Genomic DNA, 23339 nt, shown 5'->3' with positions numbered 1-23339 from the left:
AGTTGCTGTCTTTTCCTCAAAAGGGCAGGGCATGTTTCACCTAGCTGCACAACAATGCTTCCACAGAGAAGGTTCCTAAACTTTTATTCAATTTTAATTCTCCTATAAATTAGCTGAAATTAGTAAAACACCGTGCTTTATAATTATACAGCATTTTTACCCTTAAACATCATTTATATTTGTGACATTCTTTATTTTAAGAGGCAGTCATTACTATAAGTTTAAGTGAACTGACCTAAACCACACGTTTAGGCGGCAACAGCAGTTATTCCCATTAAGCTACTGGAAACTCCGCTGTGTGAAAAGAGGTCCACTGCATTTAAAGAAAAGAAATTATCCAAGGATAATTTCACTGCTCTCACCTTTTCATTGGCCATGGAATGGTACCACCAAAAGAGCCGTGTTGTGATATAATAAGCAACGATCACATCGACGGTATAGTGTTCGTGTGCTACAAGGATGCAGATGATCCCAGCGGCGCTCAGCAGCCAGCAGATTAAATGATACCACCAGAAGTGACGAGGCGAATCTGGACAGCAGAAAAATTAATAGTTAATAGGATTCCCAGAGGTGGACTGAATGATGACAGTCTATCCTAATGACCTGAGAAAAGTCTAAGGCCAGGAAGTCACTGAAGGAGAAAATGGATAACCCAAAATAAGTCCCTGTGAACTGGCTGGGATTTGCTCCGGTTGCCGAGGGGAGACGGGGTGCTGTTGGTAGCAGGTCTAATAGTAATTCCCTGGGGCGGTTGGTAACACTAGATACTCTAGGTCTTACCCATAGTGTTTAATAATTAGGAAGAGAACAGAAATATGTCACATTAGGTTGGAACTGGCTCATACTGGCTCCTGTAGGGACCCCACTGGAAAGAGAAACAGTAGAGTGAAAAGAAAGGATAGTTGTCGGGAACTCCCTGATGGTCCAGTGGTTAGGACCCAGCACTTGCTCTGCCATGGCTGGGTTTAATCCCTGGTCAGGGAACTCAGATCCCATGAGCCGCGTTGTGTGGCCAAAAAAAGAAAAAGAAAGGGTCGTTGTCTATGAAAAAGGGGCGGTGGGGTGGAGGAGGGAATGAGAAAGCAAGAGTGATTTTAGGTCTTATATATAAACTTACTTTGATTTCTGCAGGGGGAGAAAAATGGTATTTGTGGCTAGCAATATTTTGATTCTCAGCAACTTTATACTGTTATTGCCAATAGCAACTATAAGACACTCCCTATGTAAAGCTTGGGATTCTTGCCTATTCACTTATGGGTTTGAGCCTTACCTAGAGAGGGCGCTAAGTTCATGACACTGATCAGCTATAAGAGAGAACTAAAGCGCTCGGCAGGTTAAACATGATCGCACGCCCCCCAGCCTTCCCACACAGGTGGTAATGACACAGGTGTAACTGGAACCAGTGCTCATCTCTAATAACTTTTCTTTTCTTTGAATAACTGTTTCCTTTTTTCTATTTTAAAGCTTTATTAGCTCACAAAGATAATAATCGAATAAACTAAAATTTATTTCATATTTAACTGTGTTTATATTTATAGTGATATTTACTTTCAAGTGTGGAAGAATGGTTGAATAGCAAAAAGATCCATTTCCAGAACTTTACATGACACATCAAATCAAACATGGTTCAAATAAAAATTAAATAGCTGTTGCTCTTTTAGTCCTACGTGGAACAGTAAGATGATAAACCTGTATTTGCATTTGAAAGTCTGATTTCCTACTCCTGAATGTGCAGCTCATTATTTCCAACTCTTGCTTGGTTCATCCTGCCACGAGGTTCTGGCAGATAACTCATGAAATCCAAGAATTTTATAGCTAGGAGAGGCCTTACTTCTGTAGCCTGGGGGGCCAGATCAACAGTCCCCATAACTGTTCTGTTAGGATCTGAATGTTAAAAATCTGGAGATTTCACTAAATATGCATTCTCCAGCACCATAGACCTCACCCCTCCCTGAAGCCTCACATCAGCTCTGCTTCCCTTCCTAACAGGTCATCTGGTATTTACCTTAAAAGTCCAAAATGTCTGAGCAAAGCAGAACTATTTTGTATTTGTTTATCCACAAGAAGCAAAGCTGAAGTAGGTAGGGAGTAAAGAGGTGGCCCATTTTACTACTCGTGGAATTGAAAATGAGGTTTCAGGAATGGCTAGATGCCCTAGCACTGCTCTCCTAGCACATAAAAATGTATTCTCTATGAGCTACCACACTGGGATCGCTGCTCATTAACTGAGAACACTGGCTGGCCCAAAGAAAAGATTTAATATAAACTATTTTGAAATAGAAATGGCAAAATGGTAATCCTCTCTGTTCTCTCATTCTACCCACAGGGATAACCTTGAGCTGAGAGATGATGATACAATTATTAATGAACTCCACTGTCTATGTGGGATCCTAGCCCTAGTTGTCAATGAATAATAGAGACAATAGACTTTGTGTAGTAGCAAGGTAAAAAAAAAAAAAAAAAGTAGTTTTCTCGACTAGCAAGACATTTGGTTCTAAGAGCTACATTGATTTCTCCAGGCTAATTTTATAAGGAACCTAAGTCCCAAAGATAATATTTGCACACCTGTGTAAGACCCTCTCTTGCTAATCCACAAAATGATTCTGGTCCCACGTTTTCAACCACTCTCATGACTAAATTCAAATCTGCTCGTAACAACGGAGTAAACAGGGAGAGTCCAAAATGATCAAAAGGCAGGAAAGCAAAAAATATACAAATGATGCATCTAACTCTAGAAGCAGAATGTTCAAAGAAACCACTGGAACCAATGCTTACTCAGAACAACAACACATGGTATAATTTAGAAGGTCTGTTTTTCCTAATTGCATAGGAAACGGGCGTAAACATGGAATGCCCAGTTTATGTACAGAACTGATTCTAAAGTTGCGTTTGTATCAAGCATTACAGATTTGCCCTTTTGTTTCTCACCAAAACTTGGAAAAAGTGAGAGTAGCATCGACATATATACACTACCAAATGTAAAATAGATAGCTAGTGGGAAGCAGCTGCATAGCACAGGGAGATCAGCTCCGTGCTTTGTGACCACCTAGCGGGATGGGATAGGGAGGGTGGGAGGGAGACGCAAGAGGGACGGGATATGGGGACATATGTATGCATATGGCTGATTCACTTTGTTGTACAACAGAAACTAACACAGTACTGTGAAGCAATTATACTCCAATAGAGATCTATTTAAAAAAAAATAAAAAGGAAAAAGCAGAATGTAATTCTTTCCTTGCTGTATGTAAACTTATACAATTTAAAAAACCTCAAGCTCAAATCATACGTGGGAAAGAAAATGTCTCTACATACTGCATCAGCCTTTATTAAAGCATAGAAATAAACAAAAAGTTGCCCTGCTATTTCTCTGAGGTGAAAGTACAACAATGAGCAATACATCCAGGCTATTTCTTAGCAATTCTATAAGATCAGACAGCTTGGGTTTCCAAAAATTCTAAACAGAGCCAAGAAATTGGTAGCGTAACCTCTGGAGTCAGCCTGCTTGAGTTTGAATACTGCATCCTCCAATTACTAACTGTGGACTGTGGCTTAATTCATTCACTTTCTTTATGCTTAAATTTCCTCTGAAAAATGGGGAAAAACAGTGTTTCCCTCATGAGGTAGCTACAAGGATTAAACAAGTTAGTTTGCGTCAAGGCCTTGGAATAGTGCCTGGCACAGAAAAAGTACTATGTCGATTTGCCGTTATTGATAATATCACTTGGTCTTCAATTATTTTATAAAACTGACTCTCGGTTTCCTGGGATGTTTTCTCTTCATTACCTTATGTTTTCCACCCACAGTAGCTTCACTCTAACATGTAACACCTCCCGGCCCTCATCCTCATCTTCTTCTATAAGCTTGTATGATCTGCAGATTAGAGAGAAGATCCTACAACCCAAATGAACCTCTCGACTGGAAAATGACTGATCTTACACAGGTCAGTTTTTGCTGAACTTTCCACAGCAAAAGTCAGAGCGAGAGCTATAAACAACATAAATCGCTCTGCCCACCACCCAGAACCTGTAACTAGGTATCAGAAATTAGAAATTTCAGAAGATTGAAATTTAAGGGGGAGTTATTGGCGCACAGACAGAGCTAGGTTCCTCCCCTCCACCACGTCTCCAACTGTGTAAGAACAGAACTATGGGGAAAGGTGCAGAAGGCCCTCTGCCTTCAAGTCAAGACAGGATGACAAAGGCCGAACACTTAACATGCTGCTCTCCTAACTCAAAGCTTGTGTGTAGCATTTAGAAAGAAAACAATTCAGAAGGTATACAATTGTCACCAAAAAAAAAAAAAAAGACTTCATCTACTACAGAGACTCTCCTCTCTTTGTCATATTGCCCTCAAAGCAGAATTAAAACCTATAACCCCGGGCAGTCTATGGGGCAAGAATTCACTTCTGCACCACTGGAAGATAAACCTTGATGCGTCTAAACCTGTTTGGACTAATGACGGGCTAAGAGAAGAAGGGAGAGAAGGGGACTAACCAAGGAGGACAGAGGGGAAGGGCCTCCTTCCCCTGGTCTCTGCCCAAAGACCTCCATGATATGCTCTGCAAGTGAAGAGAATTGAGATAAGCCTCTAAAAGAACAATGGCATGGGGATAGGGTATCTTGGAACTAAAGATGAAGGTTAATACCGACCAGCTTGGTAAAAATGGAGGGAGAAGCATCACTACTTCAAAAGGATTTTGAGATAATGGGCCCAAATATACAAAGCCTCAGAAATCTGCTAGGCAGCTAAAACCAAACACAACCTCCTTCACAGTGAACAAGATGTTATTCCGGCCAAAAAAAAAAGCCACTGGAATACACAAGAATTTTGTATAATGGGAATTAAGTACGTAAATATGGGGAGATATTTCACATTCTCATCTCCATGTTGCTTTCTAAGAAGAAAGTGGTCAGTATTGGCAAACTGTTTCATGAAGATGCATATTAAAGCACAGAAAGCTACTGGAAGTGACGAAATTAGAATAAAGTGGGATAAGGAAACGTTAAAAAAGGTTTAAAAAGGGGAAAATATTAACCAAAGTATTTGGGATGATGGAATGGATATTCCATACAATGGAAATTTCATTCAAAAGTCCTTTCCATTTGGCTCTGGAGCACACTGATTCTTTTTTTGCAGTAACCTTAACAATGATTCTTCTTTGTTTCAACATTAAAATAGCTTTTCATACCTTAAGAAGTACTAACCAAGGAGGGAGACATTTTGGAGGCATGCTAAATGTTAGCAAGAAGCCAGGGCCAAGCTTTAAGCCTTCCTTCAGTGTTCAAATCACATACGACTGGTTGAAATGATTTAAACACACACACACACACACACACACACACACACACACACACACATCCCGCTTTCCATAGCTGTCGATTCCAATAGAATAAAGACTCTTATCGGTTTCAGGGCTTAGGGATCCCGCCCACTACAACAATCAATAAAGCAGGAATGAGTTATTACTTACATTCTTTGATGAACAAATAAGTAAGTGTCAGCACAACTGTGTGACCGCTGAAGAGGAAGTCTCCACACAAGATATGCGACCCAGTTATGGACAATCCGCCACCAGAAATCAACCGTAGAATCCGTTGTACTTTTGCCTGAGAGTCTCCGTTGAGCTGAATGACACAAGAAGATCAGGAAAAAAATTTATAAGCTGATAAAATCATGTTTTAGCCTAATTTATGTGATATTTAGAAAGCCCACCAGGTTGTGATTTTTTTCTTTTTAACTTCAGTCAAAAAGAATCCAAGGGGGAAGCTCCTCAAACTGGATTTTATTCATTGTATTGGTCAGTTTTAGTGATACGTTTTAAATTATTCAATATGTTACTAATAATACATTTTAGTGGTGGTGTGTCCTTGGGCAAAGCTTTTAAAAATACTAATAACCAATGACTTCACCACAGTTATGGACCAAAAAGATCAAAGCTCCTTTCTTTCCTCTTTGCAGGGGGAGGTCGGGGTTTCAGATGGCTAATACGTGATTCGGCTGCACTCCACATTACTAATATTCTACAGTGTATTCATACCTTGTGTTAGGTGGGCAACCTAAAGTGTGCATATAGCTGTATTAACATCTGATCAAAACATTTACAGTTAAAAAGCGCTGCAATACGTTAACTAATTTAAACAGGCTTGAAAATGATGGATTAGGGATGTACTGGCAGCTTTAAAATGAGTAGCTCGATCAGGAAAACATCCTCCAAAGCAATAACCTGTGTGCTGTGGCAGGAGGTCAGGAGAGAGCTCCCTGGGCAAGGGTGGAGAAGCCCCGAGAAGCTGCCGTGATGACATGGGGAACAACGATGGGTTAGGGCAGGAGTTTGAGGCAACAGTCAAAAGTTCATATCCCGTTAAAACTTAAGCATACAGGTATCCCTTACATGTGGAATCTGAAAAATACAACAAACTAGTAAAATAGCAAAAAAGGAAGCAGACTCACAGATATAGGGAACAAACTAGTGGTTACCAGTGGGGAGAGAAGGGAGAGGGGTAATATAGGGGTGAGGGAGTGGGAGGTACAAACTACTGGGTGTAAGATCGGCTCAAGGATGCATTACACAACACGGGGAATAGAGCCAATGATTTGGTAATAACTGTAAATGGAGTGTAACCTTTAAAAATTGTATTTAAAAAAACCGCCCCCCAAAACCCAAACCTTAAGCATACAGGAAGGAGTAGTGCACTGAGATGGAACACACGGGAAAATGGAATACTGAAACGCTGTAGGGCCGGATGGAGGGTTTCCCATCAGTCTAATATCAAGTGAATAGGTTTAGAAAATCAAAGAATGACACTCAGAAATAAAATGGAGTCAGAGTATACACAAGAAGAGAAATATAGAAAGACCATTAATGACTATTTCCACTTGGGACCGGGGGCACAGTTGTAAGATACAGTGCTTTTCATACTCAGCGATGATCCTTCTGGGCAACTGGCCCCTGAAGCGTGGCCCAGGCCAGTCATGATGGTGGCAAACTGTTTGGTGGTGTAGACAGGTAGTGTCTAGTCCAAGTAGACGTGTAGTGGTGAAGGAGGGTAAGATGCGTACAGATGGAGGAGAAGACAGTCTAGGAGGAGAGAAATTGAGTCTCCAAAGCAGGTGGGAAACCATCCTATACGGTAAAATGGGAATTAGGGCAGGATTCCTTGCCTAAAACTTTCTTGATTAAAAATATCGTATGGAGCTGGAAAGCTTTCTGGTATTCAGGTGATCCTTGTAAAAAGGCAAACACACCGTGATCGGGTGATAGTTGAGAATAAGGCTCTGCAGCAGAAAATGACATGAAACAGGATTAGAGGGCAGCGTGAGAAACTGGAGGTTTTGAAGAAACTCAACTTTTCTTCAAGAGTTTGCTTAGGCCGAGCCCAGCTGGCAAAACCAAGAGAACATGTGCATTTTATCAAGAATTGACAGTCCTTAAACCAAACATGCCAAGTAACAGGTGACCCTGCCTTGAAAAGACAGGGTCTAGAAGGCAGTAAAGGATCCATACCCGGAGAAGTTAAGGACTGTTGACAGAGTTGCAGGACTCACTTCAGGTGCCCCTCAGGAAAGGCGTACTGCAAACCACATAAAATGACGTGAAAGCCCTTGATGTGGAGGATAGAATCTAGCATGTGCTTTATCAGATCAGCCACAGACCTTCAGGAATTTCTGGTTGTGCGGTTGGTACAAACAACTGTCAACAATGAGATCAAATAGAAAGGTACATACACTCCGCCTGACCATTGTGTTCCCAGTTTAAAGAACACATCATTCATCTCAAAACTATAATAATATTTTTTTATCCACTGACCCACCCCAACTCAATACTCGAATTTTCTAAGGGCAGAAACACTTAAATTTCTTTACTAGAAAGAAATTTAGATGGATCAAAAGGCATAATTAAACCAGGAGCTAAAATACTGCCACACATTCTCTTCTCCCCCCTTTCTTTCAGCAGTGTTGGTGTATTGAGATTTCCGATAGCATTTGATTCCATACGCCTTCACAGAACAGAGGAAGGACTTCCTTCTTGCTTTTTCTGTACTTTCTCAGTTCTTAATTCCTCAGTCCTGTCACTGCTATCTTAAGATGTCAGATCATGCTCAGCATAAATGCTAAACAGAACTTCAAGAAAGGAAATTTTAAAAGAGAGTGGAAAGAAAACTGGGAAGGGGGAGGGTAATAGTGAGAGTTGGGATTAACAGATTATTTTCTAGTTCTGTCCTACTTCATTGAGGCCCTCTATCACACACCACTAAAGACTCTAGTTCCTCTTAATTTCCTCATTTTTCAGACCCGTTCTATGCCATTCCTGGATATGAAACTGAAGATGTAGAAAACCAGGAGGAGAAGCATTGATCACAGTAGCCAAAACAGACAGAGCTTAGTGTTCTCAAGGGTTCCTCAAACTATGACCTCCACACAACATTTCCCACAAAAATAAATTAGGTACAAGAGAGCCCAACTTGGCTGCTGCCAAACCAGAAACCTTACCATCCACACCATCCCTTCAATTTAGAAGAGAAGTCCTTTGGACCTCTATGGCCAGGATGAGAGGGAAGCTTTCTCAGGGAAAGGAATGTAGCTGTGCCAGCCCAACATTCCTGTGGCAAAAGGGGTTTGAGAAGCTAAATCATTTCATGTGAGTACTAATAACTAGGTCAATATCTATTTAAACACAATTTTCAGAACTCAAATTTTGCAACTGCAAACTAAAACTTGGGTATGTGGGATGAAGTAAATCGTTAAGCCAAGGACTTAAAGTAAACCATAGGATAGAGAAGGGGGAAGACAACTGGAAAACTGTGAGAGCCAAGGATTTGACTAAGGGCCTATCACTGTGATGGCTTCTGTGATCACATCCACTAAGTAACAAGTGATGTGAGGCATCAGTGACTAGTCAGATAACCTTCCAGAGCAAGTGGCTTCAGTATGCACAGTTCTGTCATTGCTCTCAGTCACTAAGGGCATTCTATAGAGTCAGCAACAAAGGAGACAGGTAGATTATCTAATAGCTTTGTAACCACAAAGATCTCAGGAGCACTCAAAGCCAGCGGCTGAACCACATTTAGAATGCAATTCTGCCTCTTGTTCTGTAAGACCACATCACCTCTATTGAAACAAATTGATCTGTGTTTGTTTTACTGAACCACGATCCAGGCACCAATAGCCTGCTGATGCTTCAGGAAAAGGTCTTAGGTCTTGACATCTGAACACAGGGGCTGTTCCCAGAGCTTCCACTGTGAACATCTGTAGCTTGGTTATCCAGCAGTACATTTGCTCTTGTGGCTTCTGAAAATTGCAACTTTTCCACAGAAGATAATCTTTACATGCTTTCTGTAATCATAGCAATTCATCCCTGCAAACCTCACCCGTTACTAGGATGGGCTTGCTTTCTTTCCTGTGGCCATTTCTTCATTTAACCCATTGCAATAACCCCTTAGAAGTGTTTATTATGCTTCTGAACTTCTACCATGACTTAAATTAGTTTCACTAAAAATCAGTCAATGTTTAAATTCAATATGTACACTGTTTTAATTACAGACACTTTCTGCTTTGATGGCTTTGGAAAATTATAGCTTCTCCAAACCACACCTATATTTGGTGAAGGAGACTGTTTACTTCTTCAGAACAACTCTATTTTTCCTTCCACCTTGGACATCTGCTCAGTGTTCAGTTAAATATGATAGACTTCATTCCCTTGCCCAGAAAGCACATGATTTGTAAGTTTCCTTTTTAAACCAGGGCACACTGGGGTCTAAGATGATTAACAGCTCTCTTGAGAAATGACTCTACCTGGAGAAACCATAAATCCTGTTTACAACACTTTCAGTATCCATTCTCACACTCTCAGTGAAAGGCCACTCGATCCAGTTACTAAAAACTTTGAGGTCATCCTTGACTTCTTTCTCTTAAACCCATATCCAACTTATTAGCACATCCTGTTGGCTCTACCTTCAAAATATATCCCGAGTCGAATGACTTCTCCTCATTTCCACTGCCACCACCAAGGTTCAAGTTCCTACAATGGGCACAGAGGCCCTGTGAGATCTGTGGCTGTATCATTTCAACTCTTCATAACTCTATGCAGCCACACGTGTCTCCCTGCTCTTCCCTGAACGCCCTGTGATGAAGCTATTTCCTTGTCCTGGAGTTCTCACCCCATTCACATGGCTCACTCCCTCATCTTGGCTGCCCAAAAGCCTTCTCATTGAAGAAGTTTTTCCTGACCACTCTATAAATTAGTACCTACCCTCAGAGTTCCTTTCACCCTTACTCAGCTTTACTGTTCCCCAACTGATAGTCACCTGACTTACCACCATGTAACAAGTTATGGCTTCATTTAACTGTCGTCATCCTTCAATGAGAATATACGTTCTCGGAGGAGGAGAACTTTGTTTTGGTCATTGCTGTTACACAGTGCCTGGTATATAACAGGAACTTAATACTTTCAAAATGAATTCATGAATGAGTAAATGAGAAGGCAAAAATGCAGAGTCAAAGACCCAATAGTTACCCTGAGAAAACCATAGTTCAAAAAGAGTCGTGTACCAAAATGTTCATTGCAGCTCTATTTACAATAGCCAGGACATGGAAGCAACCTAAATGTCCATCGACAGATGAATGGATAAAGAAGATGTGGCACATATATACAATGGAATATTACTCAGCCATAAAAAGAAATGAAATGGAGGTATTTGTAATGAGGTGGATGGAGTTAGAGTCTGTCATACAGAGTGAAGTAAGTCAGAAAGAGAAAAACAAATACAGTATGCTAACACATATATACGGAATCTAAGGGGAAAAAAAAGCCATGAAGAACCTAGTGGCAAGACGGGAATAAAGACACAGACCTACTAGAGAATGGACTTGAGGATATGGGGAGGGGGTGGGGTGAGATGTGACAGGGTGAGAGAGTGTTATGGACATATATACACTGCCAAATGTAAAATAGATAGCTAGTGGGAAGCAGCCGCATAGCACAGGGAGATCAGCTTGGTGCTTTGTGACCACCTAGAGGGGTGGGATGGGGAGGGTGGGAGGGAGGGAGATGCAAGAGGGAAGAGATATGGGAACATATTGTATATGTATAACTGATTAATTTTGTTATAAAGCAGAAGCTAACACACCATTGTAAGGCAATTATACTTCAATAAAGATGTTTAAAAAAAAAAAAAAAAAAAAAAAAGACCCGATAGTAACTTCCAGTTAGCAGAAGATGAATTTTTTATGCACAAACATATAAATTTTATGAACACATTCTAATGTTTCCCCCCAAAATCTAAAGCAAAACAAAATATGCTAGATTTCAATTAACATATATGAACATGTCTAGGAGAATGTATAACAGAGAGCAGGTGTTCAATCACTGTTTGCTTAATGTCCTCTAAATGGTAATCCAGAGGGGCTTACCTTTGGAGCACACTGGAAATGCATTCCAGGCACAGGGAGAGTAGTAACATACATCGTGATACAGCGATACAGGTACAAAGTTCCAATGATAAAAAAGAATCTGCGCCCCACTATTGACCTAAAGGAAAAATAAGGATGGGGAAAAATAGGTTTACTGGGGTTTTTTGCTCCTAAGGCAACATAAAATAATGTTTAACAGAATAAAGAATAATTGCAGTTTTCAGAACTGAAGATTCACATACTGCAATTAATCTAGGTGGGTTGGGCCCCAAAGGAATGAGTCTCTGCGGAGAGAGGGTGTTAAAATAGATTAAGGGTTTTACACAACTACCACTCCTAAAAAAGGCCCTCTTTGCCAGAGAATTCAATGAACCTCTCTACGTTGTCAGTCAACTCACTGCATTAATAAACCCTCTCTTGAGAACACAGCAGAGGTATAAGCGAGCCACAGTCACAGAGGAATTAACTAATGAGCTAAGGTGATACGACATCATTGGGCACATAGGGAAATGGGACAACTCTTTTAACCTAAGTTATATAAGCAAGGTTTATTTGGGGACTATCCAAAAATATTCTGACAACTTGGGCATGAACTATTTTGTCTATGACTACAGAGATTTTCAGAGAATTATATTTTGAAGATGTTCAAAGTGTCCTCGTGCATTTAAGGACATTTAAGAGTGAAGCTGTAAACTGATTAGTTTACCCTGATTTTATGCAATCTTGATCAAAAGAGGTAAAAAAAAAAAAAAAAAAAGAATCCCACAAGTCCTTTTTCACTTTATATGTTTCGGTGAAGACAGTTGTCTTGACTAACATTAGTCCCTGCTCTTCGCCCCCTAAGTCGTCAGTCTAAGGCAGTGGTTCCCAGAGGCTGGCTTTGAGCACACTGCCCTCCAAAGGGAAGGGCTCTGCCCACCTGCACCACTGTCTCTTGGGTACCTGAATGGGCATCACGAATTCTGAAGATGATTCTGTTGTGTAGTTAGAGGTGGACCTATAAACTCTGGGCTCTATAAAGATGGCTGGGATCCACAAAGCCCCTAGAATTACTGGTTGTAACTTCCCAAGTACATAAAATATGTTACTCCAGGTCTCCCATTTTCAGAGCTCTCAAACTTCCAAAACCAGTGATCAAAAACCTCTGGAAAAACAGGCAATTTTAGGCATGTGGAATATTTTAAGTTTTCTCCAAGACTGTGGTCTGCCATGGATCAAGGTCTAATTCAGGTAACTGTTGGGACTTCTAAAGAATCATGTACAAATACAATTTTAGCTGCCTGTCTCCAAGAGCTATTTTAAGGAGATTCCAGGGTTTCTGGGGTCAAAATATAGAGAGAAACACCTTGACTAGTTGATGAAAGTATCTATTTCTTGCAAGGCATTTCTTTCAAAGGCCTGCTATTCTAGCCCTGCCTTTTCTAGTACTGAAAAGGAACAGGTAATGAACATTGCTGAGGGCTTCCATCTGGTTAAGTGAAAAACTATTCTCCCTTTGATTCAAACCCAGGTTCAAAAAGAGCGCTGAATTGTGCTCCATGCTGTTAGACAAGGTGAAGTAATAAGCAGGAATTATTATGGGTCAATTATATTCATTCCAGTATTCAGAGTTCAGCTGTACTCAGAACAGAAAATTAACTTAGAGGTGAAACATGCACTCCGCAGCCTTATTTAAAGAACTACTGCCAGTGATTTTTTCCCCCCCATAGCTTTAAAGGTGTTTTAAGTGAGAGAGGGAGAGTGAGAGAGAGAGAACAACCAGAATTTCTTATTCAGCTGGAATGTTCAAAACGGGTTATAAAAATTACTCTACCAGTTACTAAAATATAAGATCCAATTCTATATGAAAAGGAAAAAGGAAAATTAGTGTGATTTCCCCAAGTTTTTGCTGGTGGATTGTGACCCAAACAGTGGCTATCATTAAAACATGCGGCTGGCCTGTGTGAAAATAAGTTTTGACATGGTAAAACCGAAGTTGGCACTGGAGAGAGAGGTAACAACTGTCCTCTACGTGAAGATGCAAATACACCAAGACTGTACTGCAGGCTGGAAGCCGGCTACTTACCCGGCCCTGGGAAATTTCTCTTTCACACACATATACAAATAAAACTTTGCTCTAAAACAAAGGAGAGAGCAAATATCTTTGTCCTGAGCAGTCTCTTATATTCAGTGTCAATTCCAGACACTAAAAAGGAAAACGCTAAAGTTCAACAGCTACACTGTTTGCTTTTAGCATAAAGCACGTCATAACTAACAACTTTAGCGTAAAGTTCCCCTACTAAGTAAAAGACAATTGACAGCTATGTCTTTCACTTACACATTATTAAGAGAAATATTTTAAAGAAAATGCTTAGGAATGACTTCAGTTTGTGGAATAAGTTTTCAAAACTGCACACCTGCATGTGGGGAACTCTTTAGCAAAGATAGACTGAACTCTTCAAATCTCAAAGCAACAACCAATTGAAAGAACAATATAGCGTAAATTCCTTCTTCAAAAAATGATCTTGTGGCATTACTGCTGAAACCCTATTTGACTCTGAAGTGTATTGACTATGTTAGGATGTATTATACTTTCAAAAGCCTCCGTTTATGGGCAATGTTTTAATTAAACTTATATTTGTGATTTAATTATTAGAATCTTAGTAAAGAAAAAACATCTGAATGATGGCTGAAGAGAAAAGGGGAATTGAGGGGGCTTTTTTCTTAATGGATTAGCAATCAGAATTCGACAGGGAAGCAGAAATAACCACCTCAGAGCTGTGTCCTATTTTTAAGTATCTTCAAAGCAAAAGTACCTGGCTTACTACACTTCCTGATTCCTGCTATTCTAAAATGGGAAGACTGAAACCAATGAACTAAATGCTCCTTTGTGATGGCTTGAGGAAACCAGAAGGCACGTTTACTTTAGAAATCTAAAACCCAAACCGCATGGACCCAGTTCTAAATGCAGTTTATTAAACAAACTCTTGTGATTGGATTGCCAAAAGGCAAAAGGAAAAGACATGTAAAATTCGAGAACTCTTGAAGAGAGGCAAACTTCAAAGCCTGCGATTGACTATAGACCAATATAGTCATCACATTATGAGTAATAGAGAAAAAGCTTCCCAGCCTACAACTTTCCCCACCTGTCAAGAGCCTGGAATAACACAAGCATGATGAAGTGAATGTTATTCCTTTCCAAGGCTCTTAATGTATCATGCAAATACCATAGTGCCAAGTTGCTTGAAATTAGAACTGCACCTTAAATTTACAAAGTCTGAATCATCCACCACAGTACTTCTGCATCTTCACACACAGTTGCCACTTTCCTACAGTTGCTCAATAAATGCTTATGGAATAATGACTGGATTTACTCAAGGTTGTAGATCTTTCTATTGATTCTTTTCATTAAGTGCCTGGATAAGACTGAATTTATCAGATAAAACCGAGAAAGATCATTTTAACTACACACCAGCTCACTAAAATATAAACTCATGGCAAATCCCCAAAACATGTTAGACCTTACTTACTTGTATCTCAGAAATAGCCACTGGGTGATCCATAATCCAACTAATATAATTCCATTTATTTCTGATACAGAAAATGCCCATTTCACCCGATCTATGTAATCAAAAAACTTGTCTGGGAGTGGAGGGCTGAGCTCCTTGGGAGGGACCCTCTCGTGCACAACCGTGATCATGACGGTTGTCAGGACGAGGTTGAAAAGAGCGTACACGAAGGCAATGCCCGTTTTCCACCACTCTAGGGGAAATTTGTTCCTCGATTCCGTGGGCATAGCAATTTGGATATAGTCCGGGTACTTTTTGGTGCCCTTTCGCAGCCCATTGGATAAACTCTTAGGTTTACCATTGCCATTTTTGTTCTCTTCTTCAACAGGTTCAGCAGGTCTTGTGTAAGTGTTTGCAGGATCGTTGGTTTGATTTTCCATATGTTCTTCAAGTTTTGCTGTCTCTATGATATCCATTGTCCTCCGGTCTTCAGATCAAAAAGGAGATGGTAAAGTTCTTGTTCTTTGTGGAAACTCAACTTTTTTTAATCCTTCTACTGCCAAGATCAACATGGACTCTTACAAGTGATTCTGTTTCCTAGTACAAAACATAGAGGGTCTCCATCGGACTAGTGTTCCTCCTGGGCAACCATCTGCTGTACATTCACCGCTTTCAGGAAAGGAAGCCAATTTTCTTTCTCCCAAAGATGTTACTATCCCACCTGTAAAAACAAAATAGAACTATGTTCAGAAACTGTGCTTGTCCACTTGTCAAGCATCCAAAACAAAAACATTATCAAAATAAGGAAACAAATACCAAAGCCATTTGCTTTATAAATGTATCGTCCGAACACAGTTAAAGCTGCTGAGATGGAGTTTATTTATAAAACATTGAGGGACTTCCCTTGTGGCGCAGTGGTTAAGAATCCACCTGCCAATGCAGGGGACACGGGTTCGAGCCCTGGTCTGGGAAGATCCCACATGCCGCGGAGCAACTAAGTCCGTGTGCCACAACTACTCAGCCTTTGCTCTAGAGCCCCTGAGCCACAACTACTGAGCCCATGTGCCACAACTACTGAAGCCCATGTGCCTAGAACCCATGCTCTGCAACGAGAGAAGCCACCACAATGAGAAGCCCGCACACCACAACGAAGAGTAGCCCCCGCTCGCCACAACTAGAGAAAGTCCACGCACAGCAACAAAGACCCAACGCAGACAAAAATAAATAAATAAAATTAAAAAGTAAATAAATAAAAATAAAACATTGAATTGTTTCATCTTGGAATTCTTCTCTTTTTGAGCTTATGTCAGTATAAATAGGAACATTTTAATAAACAATTCCTTTTAAATTTCTATAAATAAAAGTCAGGACCCAGCAATGCAAACACTTCATCAGACACTATCACTTGTTACAAACCGTGAAGTCATAATAAGCTAGAACCCACCCAGAGATCACATCATTCCTTCCTAAGACTGCGATTTTTCTATGAACTTTAAAGCATAAAAAACTGTGATGAGTTGCTTACATGCATAGAATAATTGTTATTCTCTGCATTTATCAAAATGGTCAACTTTCTACTTTCATATTAAAAACTGGAATCTTTTTAAGTGACTACTTTTCAGAACATATTCAAGAACTATGCATTCAAGATACTTTACATGGCACGACCTCTGTTTATCCTTTTATATTCAGAGATGCACACCATACAGAAGGAAAGCCGACAGCCTTCAAAATAACACAGTGAAAAGATACACAAAGCCTTATTAGCTATGCCCATTTAGGGAGAAATTCTACTCGTTACTGGAAGGATAAAATAATTCACTACTACTAACATGGTAAATTAGTAACTGACAACATTTCGATACAGTCACCACAATTTCTACCGAACAACAGAAATGCAGACCTGGAGGACCAGCTCGGGGCACTTACCCCCCACGACACCAGTGATGAAAGGTGTCCTCTGCTTAAAGCGCCACAGGCTCTAAAGAGTGACGATTTCTCTACAACACAGAGCACCAGCACCACCGCTTTTATATGTGCCAGCAACACGGCCCCAGCTGTTGTCAATTTAGGAAAGCAGTATTTTCGTCCCGCTCCAGACCCCAGCCGCCTGAAGAAGTTTTCAAACCTCGTAATTAGTCCCCACCCAGAGTACACTGCACAACTTAAGCACAATCCTTTGCATTTTAAAGACCTCCCTCTCAGGGTAACTTCAGGGGAGAAAAATAGGGAGGAGGAAAAACTCAAAGTGGTGACAGCTAAGCCTTTGTTTAACGAAAGAAAAAGGAAAAAAAAAAAAGTTAAAATGGCACAGTCAGTATGGACCGGCAATATTTCTTGACAGTTGTGAATGGCAAATAGATGATCAACCACAAATGTTTATATTGTGCACCTAAATGTCCCAGCACTGAGGAATATGTGGGTGCAATTAAAAGGAGTTTGAAGAAAAAAAAAACACTGACCTGAACGTTCACCCAAAGAGCTTGAAGTCTAGCTGAAGAGACGGAACTAAAATAGCAAAACTTTGGAGAAGACTGACTGGCATATTGTTAAGACGAAGAAGGATGAGGTGGATCGCTAGATCAAAATGCAGCCTTAGGTGTATCCCTAAAGAAGTGTACACAGAAAGTCACTGAACATTTCCGAGGAAGTGAAAGCAAGAGGAAAGTTAGCCTGGCAGGGAAACAGAGGATCACTAAGAGATGGAGATTGTCTAATAGGTAGTACCAAAAAGTTTGGACCTCTCACCTCTCTACTGTTCTGTCCCTGTGAAAAGCCCCCAGATACTAATGCATCAGAGCAGGGTGAGAAAGGACCAGGGCCCCTCTCTGTAAAAGAAGACTGACAGAGATTCTCCATAGTGCCCTAGCTCAGTGTTGTAGGACAAGTATAATGAAGAGGTGCCTGAGTAAGGCATTTGCAAAAACAAACCTTCAACACCATGGACAACTACTTCCAATGGAGGTAGCAAAGCACTAACTCAGCCATTGCCTGTCTCTCGTTACCAACTTCAGGCTACGCCACTCATAGCATCTTGCCAAACTATTATCCAAATTCCGTCCAACTTGACTACTACGCATCTGCTCCGAGCCTGGTGTCTATAGTGGAAAGAAGCTTGTTGATTTTGAAACCCAAGTCCACCAGCGGACATACAGATGGTCTTTAAAAAGGTAGCTACCTAGTTCTAGAACACAGAATGTAGAACAGAAGAAAACAGTTACCTTTTTTTTTTTTAAAGAGGAAGCGTTCAGCCATCCACCTCCTGGGACAACTGTGAGAAAGACTGAAATAATTAATCCTGAAGAGCTTTGTGCTCCTGGGAGCAATAGCACTCTGTGAGTACAAAGCCCATTTATCAACATTAGTGGCGGGATTGATATTTTCCTTGGGGTTTCATCAAGAGGATTAAGTATACAAAGCACATTCATCATGTGTCAGCCAATCTTGAGATGCAATGTTTATCAAGATGATGATTACAACATACTCATTCCTATGGTGAGACCTTCCTACCAGTAAGGATCTGGAAAGTGACAAAAGCCACAATAGTTCCTCTTGAGGGATGGCAATACCATTAGGTCACTTGTTTAGGGTACTCTGTCAGAGCGCCAAGCAGATGAAAAGATTTCCAAGTTCTCTTACATTGCAATATACTAGAAGTTAGTCTAGATAATATTTTAAAAGTTCAAGATCTCTATAGATTAATCTTTCTTTTGAAGGCAACTGTGAAACTCTGAAACTTTTAGTACAGTGATACTGTTTTACTAGGTTTTGTTTTTGTTTTTAAGAACTAAGTATGATTTACTCCAGAAATACAAGGAAGGTTTCAAATTAGGAAATGACTAATTTGTACTTTATTAAGTACAAAAAAGAAATGTAAACAGAAAAGATATGATCATCTTGAGTGAAGTTTAAAAAGGCAGTTGATAAAATTCAGTATCCACTTGATTTGGGGGAGAGAAAGTACTCAATAGTAGGAACAGAAGTATGTATATAGCTGTGCTCTTTCAATGCCAATATCACTATTTTAGCTGTGTAATATGTGTTCTAATATCTAGTGGAAAAAATCCTCCACTTTTCACCCCTAAGGGAACTTCAGGATCTTTCTGTCAAATTACAAAAAAATATATAATTTTGCTTCTATGTTTTATTTCACCTCTATTATACCATAAAGGGTTTGATCTTACCATATTAGTATACAACATTAGTCATTTTCTCTTAATAATCCCAATAGTATTTTTCCTGTAATTTGACAAAAAATGATTCTAAGGCTCATCAGGGAGTGAAAATGGGGGCAGCAGTAGAAGGTTTGTACCAGTAGATATTAGACAACATTATACAACCAATATTGGGGTAATGGTACCCAGTTATTCTATTTTAGGAATTTATCCCAAGGAAATAAGGATGTACACAAAATATGTCTACAAATACGCTTTCAACACAGTTATTTATAAGAGCAAATTGGAAATAGCCTAATATCCAACAACAGGGGATTAAATAAATTATAGCCATCTTAATACTGTATTTTGATATAGTAACTACAGAATTGTGAGACAAGTATACTAATACTATAAGAAGGATGCACTATCCAATTAAGTACAAACTTAGATCTGAATAGGAGGTGTAGGACCTCAGTAATTCATATCAGAGGTTATGGTTTACCAAAAAATGGGAAAGGGGCCAAGTGACAGAGGTTCAAGGCTCGAAGAAAAAGGTGCAAGTGTGAGACTTGTGACTCACTCCCAGTTCTGATCTGAAGCTCACAGACAGCATTCCACAGAAGAGGTTAAATGCAGACATGAGCTCCAGTTGACGGGCTTAGAAATGCTTTGCTTGTTAAATTTGTATGTTGCCCTGTTGTGCATTTGCAGTGGTTAAGAAGATAAGATGTATTAAACATGTAAATGTAGTTTAAAAATTAAGGAAACTTATCTAAGTTTATATGTGGGTTTCAATGTTTAAAAAGATGTAATCTGTTAAAGATAGAGGTTAAACATTGACCAAAGACAATGTGGTGCTAACATTTACAAACTGCAATTCTGAATGAAAGAGATTTAGGCGTTGTTTAAAGGCTTAAGAAAAACAAGGTCCTGAAACAGAGTTGAAGATCAATGGAAACAAAGGAGCTGATGAGTTTCGTAACAGACATTAAGCTTTCTCAGCCCTTAAAACAGAAAACCCAGTGGTCACCTTAAAGCCATTAAAAAGTCAAGTTGTATAATAAAATGGCCACAATATAATAGTCCTCAGCAAATGTTACTATGTGCCAGGTACTGTGCCTTGTGTAATATCTAATTATTCCTCATAACAACGTTAGGAAATATTTTAAAGAAAAGAAATTGAGATAAGTGAGATGCTCAAGGTCAGACAGGTAGAAAGTGGCAGAGCTCAGATTTGAACCAGGAATCCAATCTCAGGAGTCCCTGTTCTTAATACCACATCACTACCTCTAGTGCCATTACATATTATAGGTCAACAATATAGTCAGTGAAAAAGATTAGGACTTCCCTGGTGGCACAGTGGTTAAGAATCCACCTGCCAATGCAGGGGACACGGGTTCGAGCCCTGGTCTGGGAAGATTCCACATGCCGCAGAACAACTAAGCCCATGTGCCACAACTACTGAGCCTGTGCTCTAGAGCCCGTGAGCCACAACTACTGAGCCCGCATGCCACAACTACTGAAGCCTGCACGCCTAGAGCCCGTGCTCCTCAACAAGAGAAGCCACCACAATGAGAAGCCTGCGCACCTCAACGAAGAGTAGCCCCCGCTCGCCGCGACTAGAGAAAGCCCGCGCGGAGCATCGAAGACCCAACACAGCCATAAATAAATAAATAAATTTATTTTAAAAAAAAATAGATTGAGACCATCAATGATAAGCTTTTTTAAAACAGAGAGATACATAAAATACATAGGAAAGTCTCCAGATAACATTATAGGCATTTTTAAATCTTCATAATTTTGCAAAAATTAATATAAACTTAGAAAAAAATTTAATATATAAATCACCTCTCTTGGGGGGGAGAGGGAAGGAGCCTGTTAAGTATTTCCCTGTTACCCATACTTGCCATTTAATTATAATTACTGTAACTAACACTGTATTACATTTATAACATAGGTACATTGCTATGTTAACAGGATCCAGTTTAGCTATAAAAGTTTTATGCCTATAAAAGTTTTTGCAGAGACCAAGACATCTTAGCTTTTCCTTATTAACATTCTTAGAGCTTAATTTACCTGTAAAAATCCTCCTGCCTAAAATGGATAGGCATTAACATGCTTACAGAAACAAGGGTGCCTTGTGAGTCATGGCATTCTAATTTCAGAGACACCCATAAAATTTGTTAAATATTTTTACTAACAAGTTCTTGAAAACTGAAAAGAAGATCCACTGTTTATTCAAAAATGATTGTGTATATTTGTGAAATACTTCCCCAACAAAAGTAACATGGAAAAGAGTCCTTGTCATACCATTACAGGTCCCACATCTGTACAAGTATGATAGATTTAAATTAGGGAAACGGACAGGTGGGTAAGGTGGCTTGTGACACTATTCTGAGAATGGACTGGGGGAAAAACCTTTTTTTTTTTTTTTTAATTTAAAAGATAGAATTGAGGGCTTCCCTGGTGGCGCAGTGGTTGAGAATCTGCCTGCCAATGCAGGGGACACGAGTTCGAGCCCTGGTCTGGGAAGATCCCATATGCCGCGGAGCAACTGGGCCCGTGAGCCACAACTACTGAGCCTGCGCGTCTGGAGCCTGTGCTCCTCAACAGGAGAGGCCGCAATAGTGAGAGGCCCGCGCACCGTGATGAAGAGTGGCCCCCGCTCGCCGCAACTAGAGAAAGCCCTCGCACAGAAACGAAGACCCAACACAGCTAAAAATAATACAAAATAAATAAATAAATAAATTTATTTTAAAAAATGGTTAAAATGGTAAAATTAAAAAAAAAAAAGATAGAATTGAAAAAGCAGCTACCCATGACTGTAATTCTGAACTCTGGAAGAGATATGCTCGGGTAGAGAATAGACGTTTTGATTTTCGGTACTAATTTACTATCTCACGCTAAGGTAGACTGGACAACTATAGTTCTGTATCCAGTTGTTATAAGAGAAAGACTCAGCCTATCAATAGTGGTTGCTGGTGGGAATGGAGAGTGACTGCAAACATGCTGGAAGTTTCTTTGGGGGAATGATGGAAATGTTCTAAAATTAGATCGTGACAATGGTTGCACAATTCTGTAAATTTACTAAAACTCATTTAATTGTATCCTTAAAACACATGAATTTTATAGGATGAAAGTTATAACTCAATTAAGTTTTTTTTTTTAAAGCTATAGCCCATCGAGATATATGGTTTCTAAAGAATTAGAAACCAGGGACTAACCCATGTTCTGTTATTATATTCCAGGCTCGCTTATCCCTTTCAAGTGCTGTACTTACCAGCTGAGCACTTCTTTAGCAGTGACTTGGAAATAACACACATTTTAAAGTTTTCTACAGACAGGATCAAGAACCAGCCAATAAAATGCAAACTGTTTTACAAAATTTGTGTAAACTGCTCCAAAAATAAACTTGTAACTAAATAATATGAAGTGACCAAAAACAGAAGGATTTTCTAACAGAATTCATCAAAATTTACTATGAGTTGGATCCCAAGGAAAAGGAGACGATCTGTTTTCTTTCTCACCAAAAAAAAAAAAAAAAAAATTGATCACTTTAACTGGCAAGGTAGACCATTTAATACTTGTTGAAATGCATACTACTTATTTTCACAGAGCAAATATTAGCTGTGCAAATTTGAAAACAAACTGTGGGACTGGGAGTATTTCACAGGAAGGGATAATCTGCAGTCCACAGGGCAGCCTAAGAGGGTGGTACAGCACTCGGCCTGGAGCAACTGTTTCTGACATCACTAAGTTTGATAGAATAAAGTACCTTCACTAAAATCTGACATGCAAAATGTTTCATAGGATGTTTTAAATTTTGGCTTCTATTTCCTGTTCATCTTTTTATCTGTGGCTGGAGAATTCCAAAGATCAGATCTGATTCCAGGAGAGGAACCTTAAAGAGAGGTGGAGACCCAGGGAAAGACAATTTAACAATCCCTGATACAATGTGGAACACGTGGTAAGGAGAATGAACGAACAAATGAATAAATAAAGGAATGAGCAGGTAGACGAACAGATTAGATTAGATAAGTAAACACACAGACAGACAGACAGACAGGACCCTGAAGATAGAAGAGGGCTGTAAAACAAGGTGAAAGACTAGGGGATATTTTAAATAATCCTTTGTATTTCTTTGGGAAATACCCTAAATCAGAGGTTTTGAGAGTTAAGGGGTAGAGTGGGGGAACATCACACATTTTCCCCAAATACTGGATTATGCTTGCCCCAAACCCCTTTCCCCACCTCCATTCCTGATACATCTAGGAGCTTAGAGAAC

The 23339-nt window shown here is 39.7% G+C and overlaps 1 protein-coding gene across 11 annotated transcripts in view; it reads right to left on the bottom strand.

Annotated features, from left to right (window-relative positions):
- The window catches only part of SGMS2 (sphingomyelin synthase 2), a 101153-nt gene that overhangs the window by 25636 nt on the left and 52178 nt on the right, over positions 1-23339 (bottom strand). For 10 of the 11 annotated variants that reach the window (XR_014243647.1, XR_014243648.1, XM_082389130.1 and 7 more), the window contains 4 exons: positions 14919-15618; positions 11410-11527; positions 5471-5624; positions 363-529 (listed from right to left, as the gene is read on the bottom strand). Coding sequence is in view for 9 of the 11 variants with exons in the window: in XM_082389130.1 (XP_082245256.1) it covers positions 363-529; positions 5471-5624; positions 11410-11527; positions 14919-15373 (894 nt within the window). In the remaining 2 variants the exon portion in view is untranslated. The remainder of the gene's footprint in view (positions 1-362; positions 530-5470; positions 5625-11409; positions 11528-14918; positions 15619-23339) is intronic. The other variant, XM_082389128.1, reaches the window with a different exon arrangement.

This window comes from Balaenoptera borealis, assembly GCF_965194805.1.
Source record: "Balaenoptera borealis genome assembly, chromosome: 4".
NCBI classification, from domain to species: domain Eukaryota; kingdom Metazoa; phylum Chordata; class Mammalia; order Artiodactyla; family Balaenopteridae; genus Balaenoptera; species Balaenoptera borealis.
Note: the sequence above shows the minus strand (reverse complement) of the source record. Positions and strands in the feature narration are given on the sequence as shown.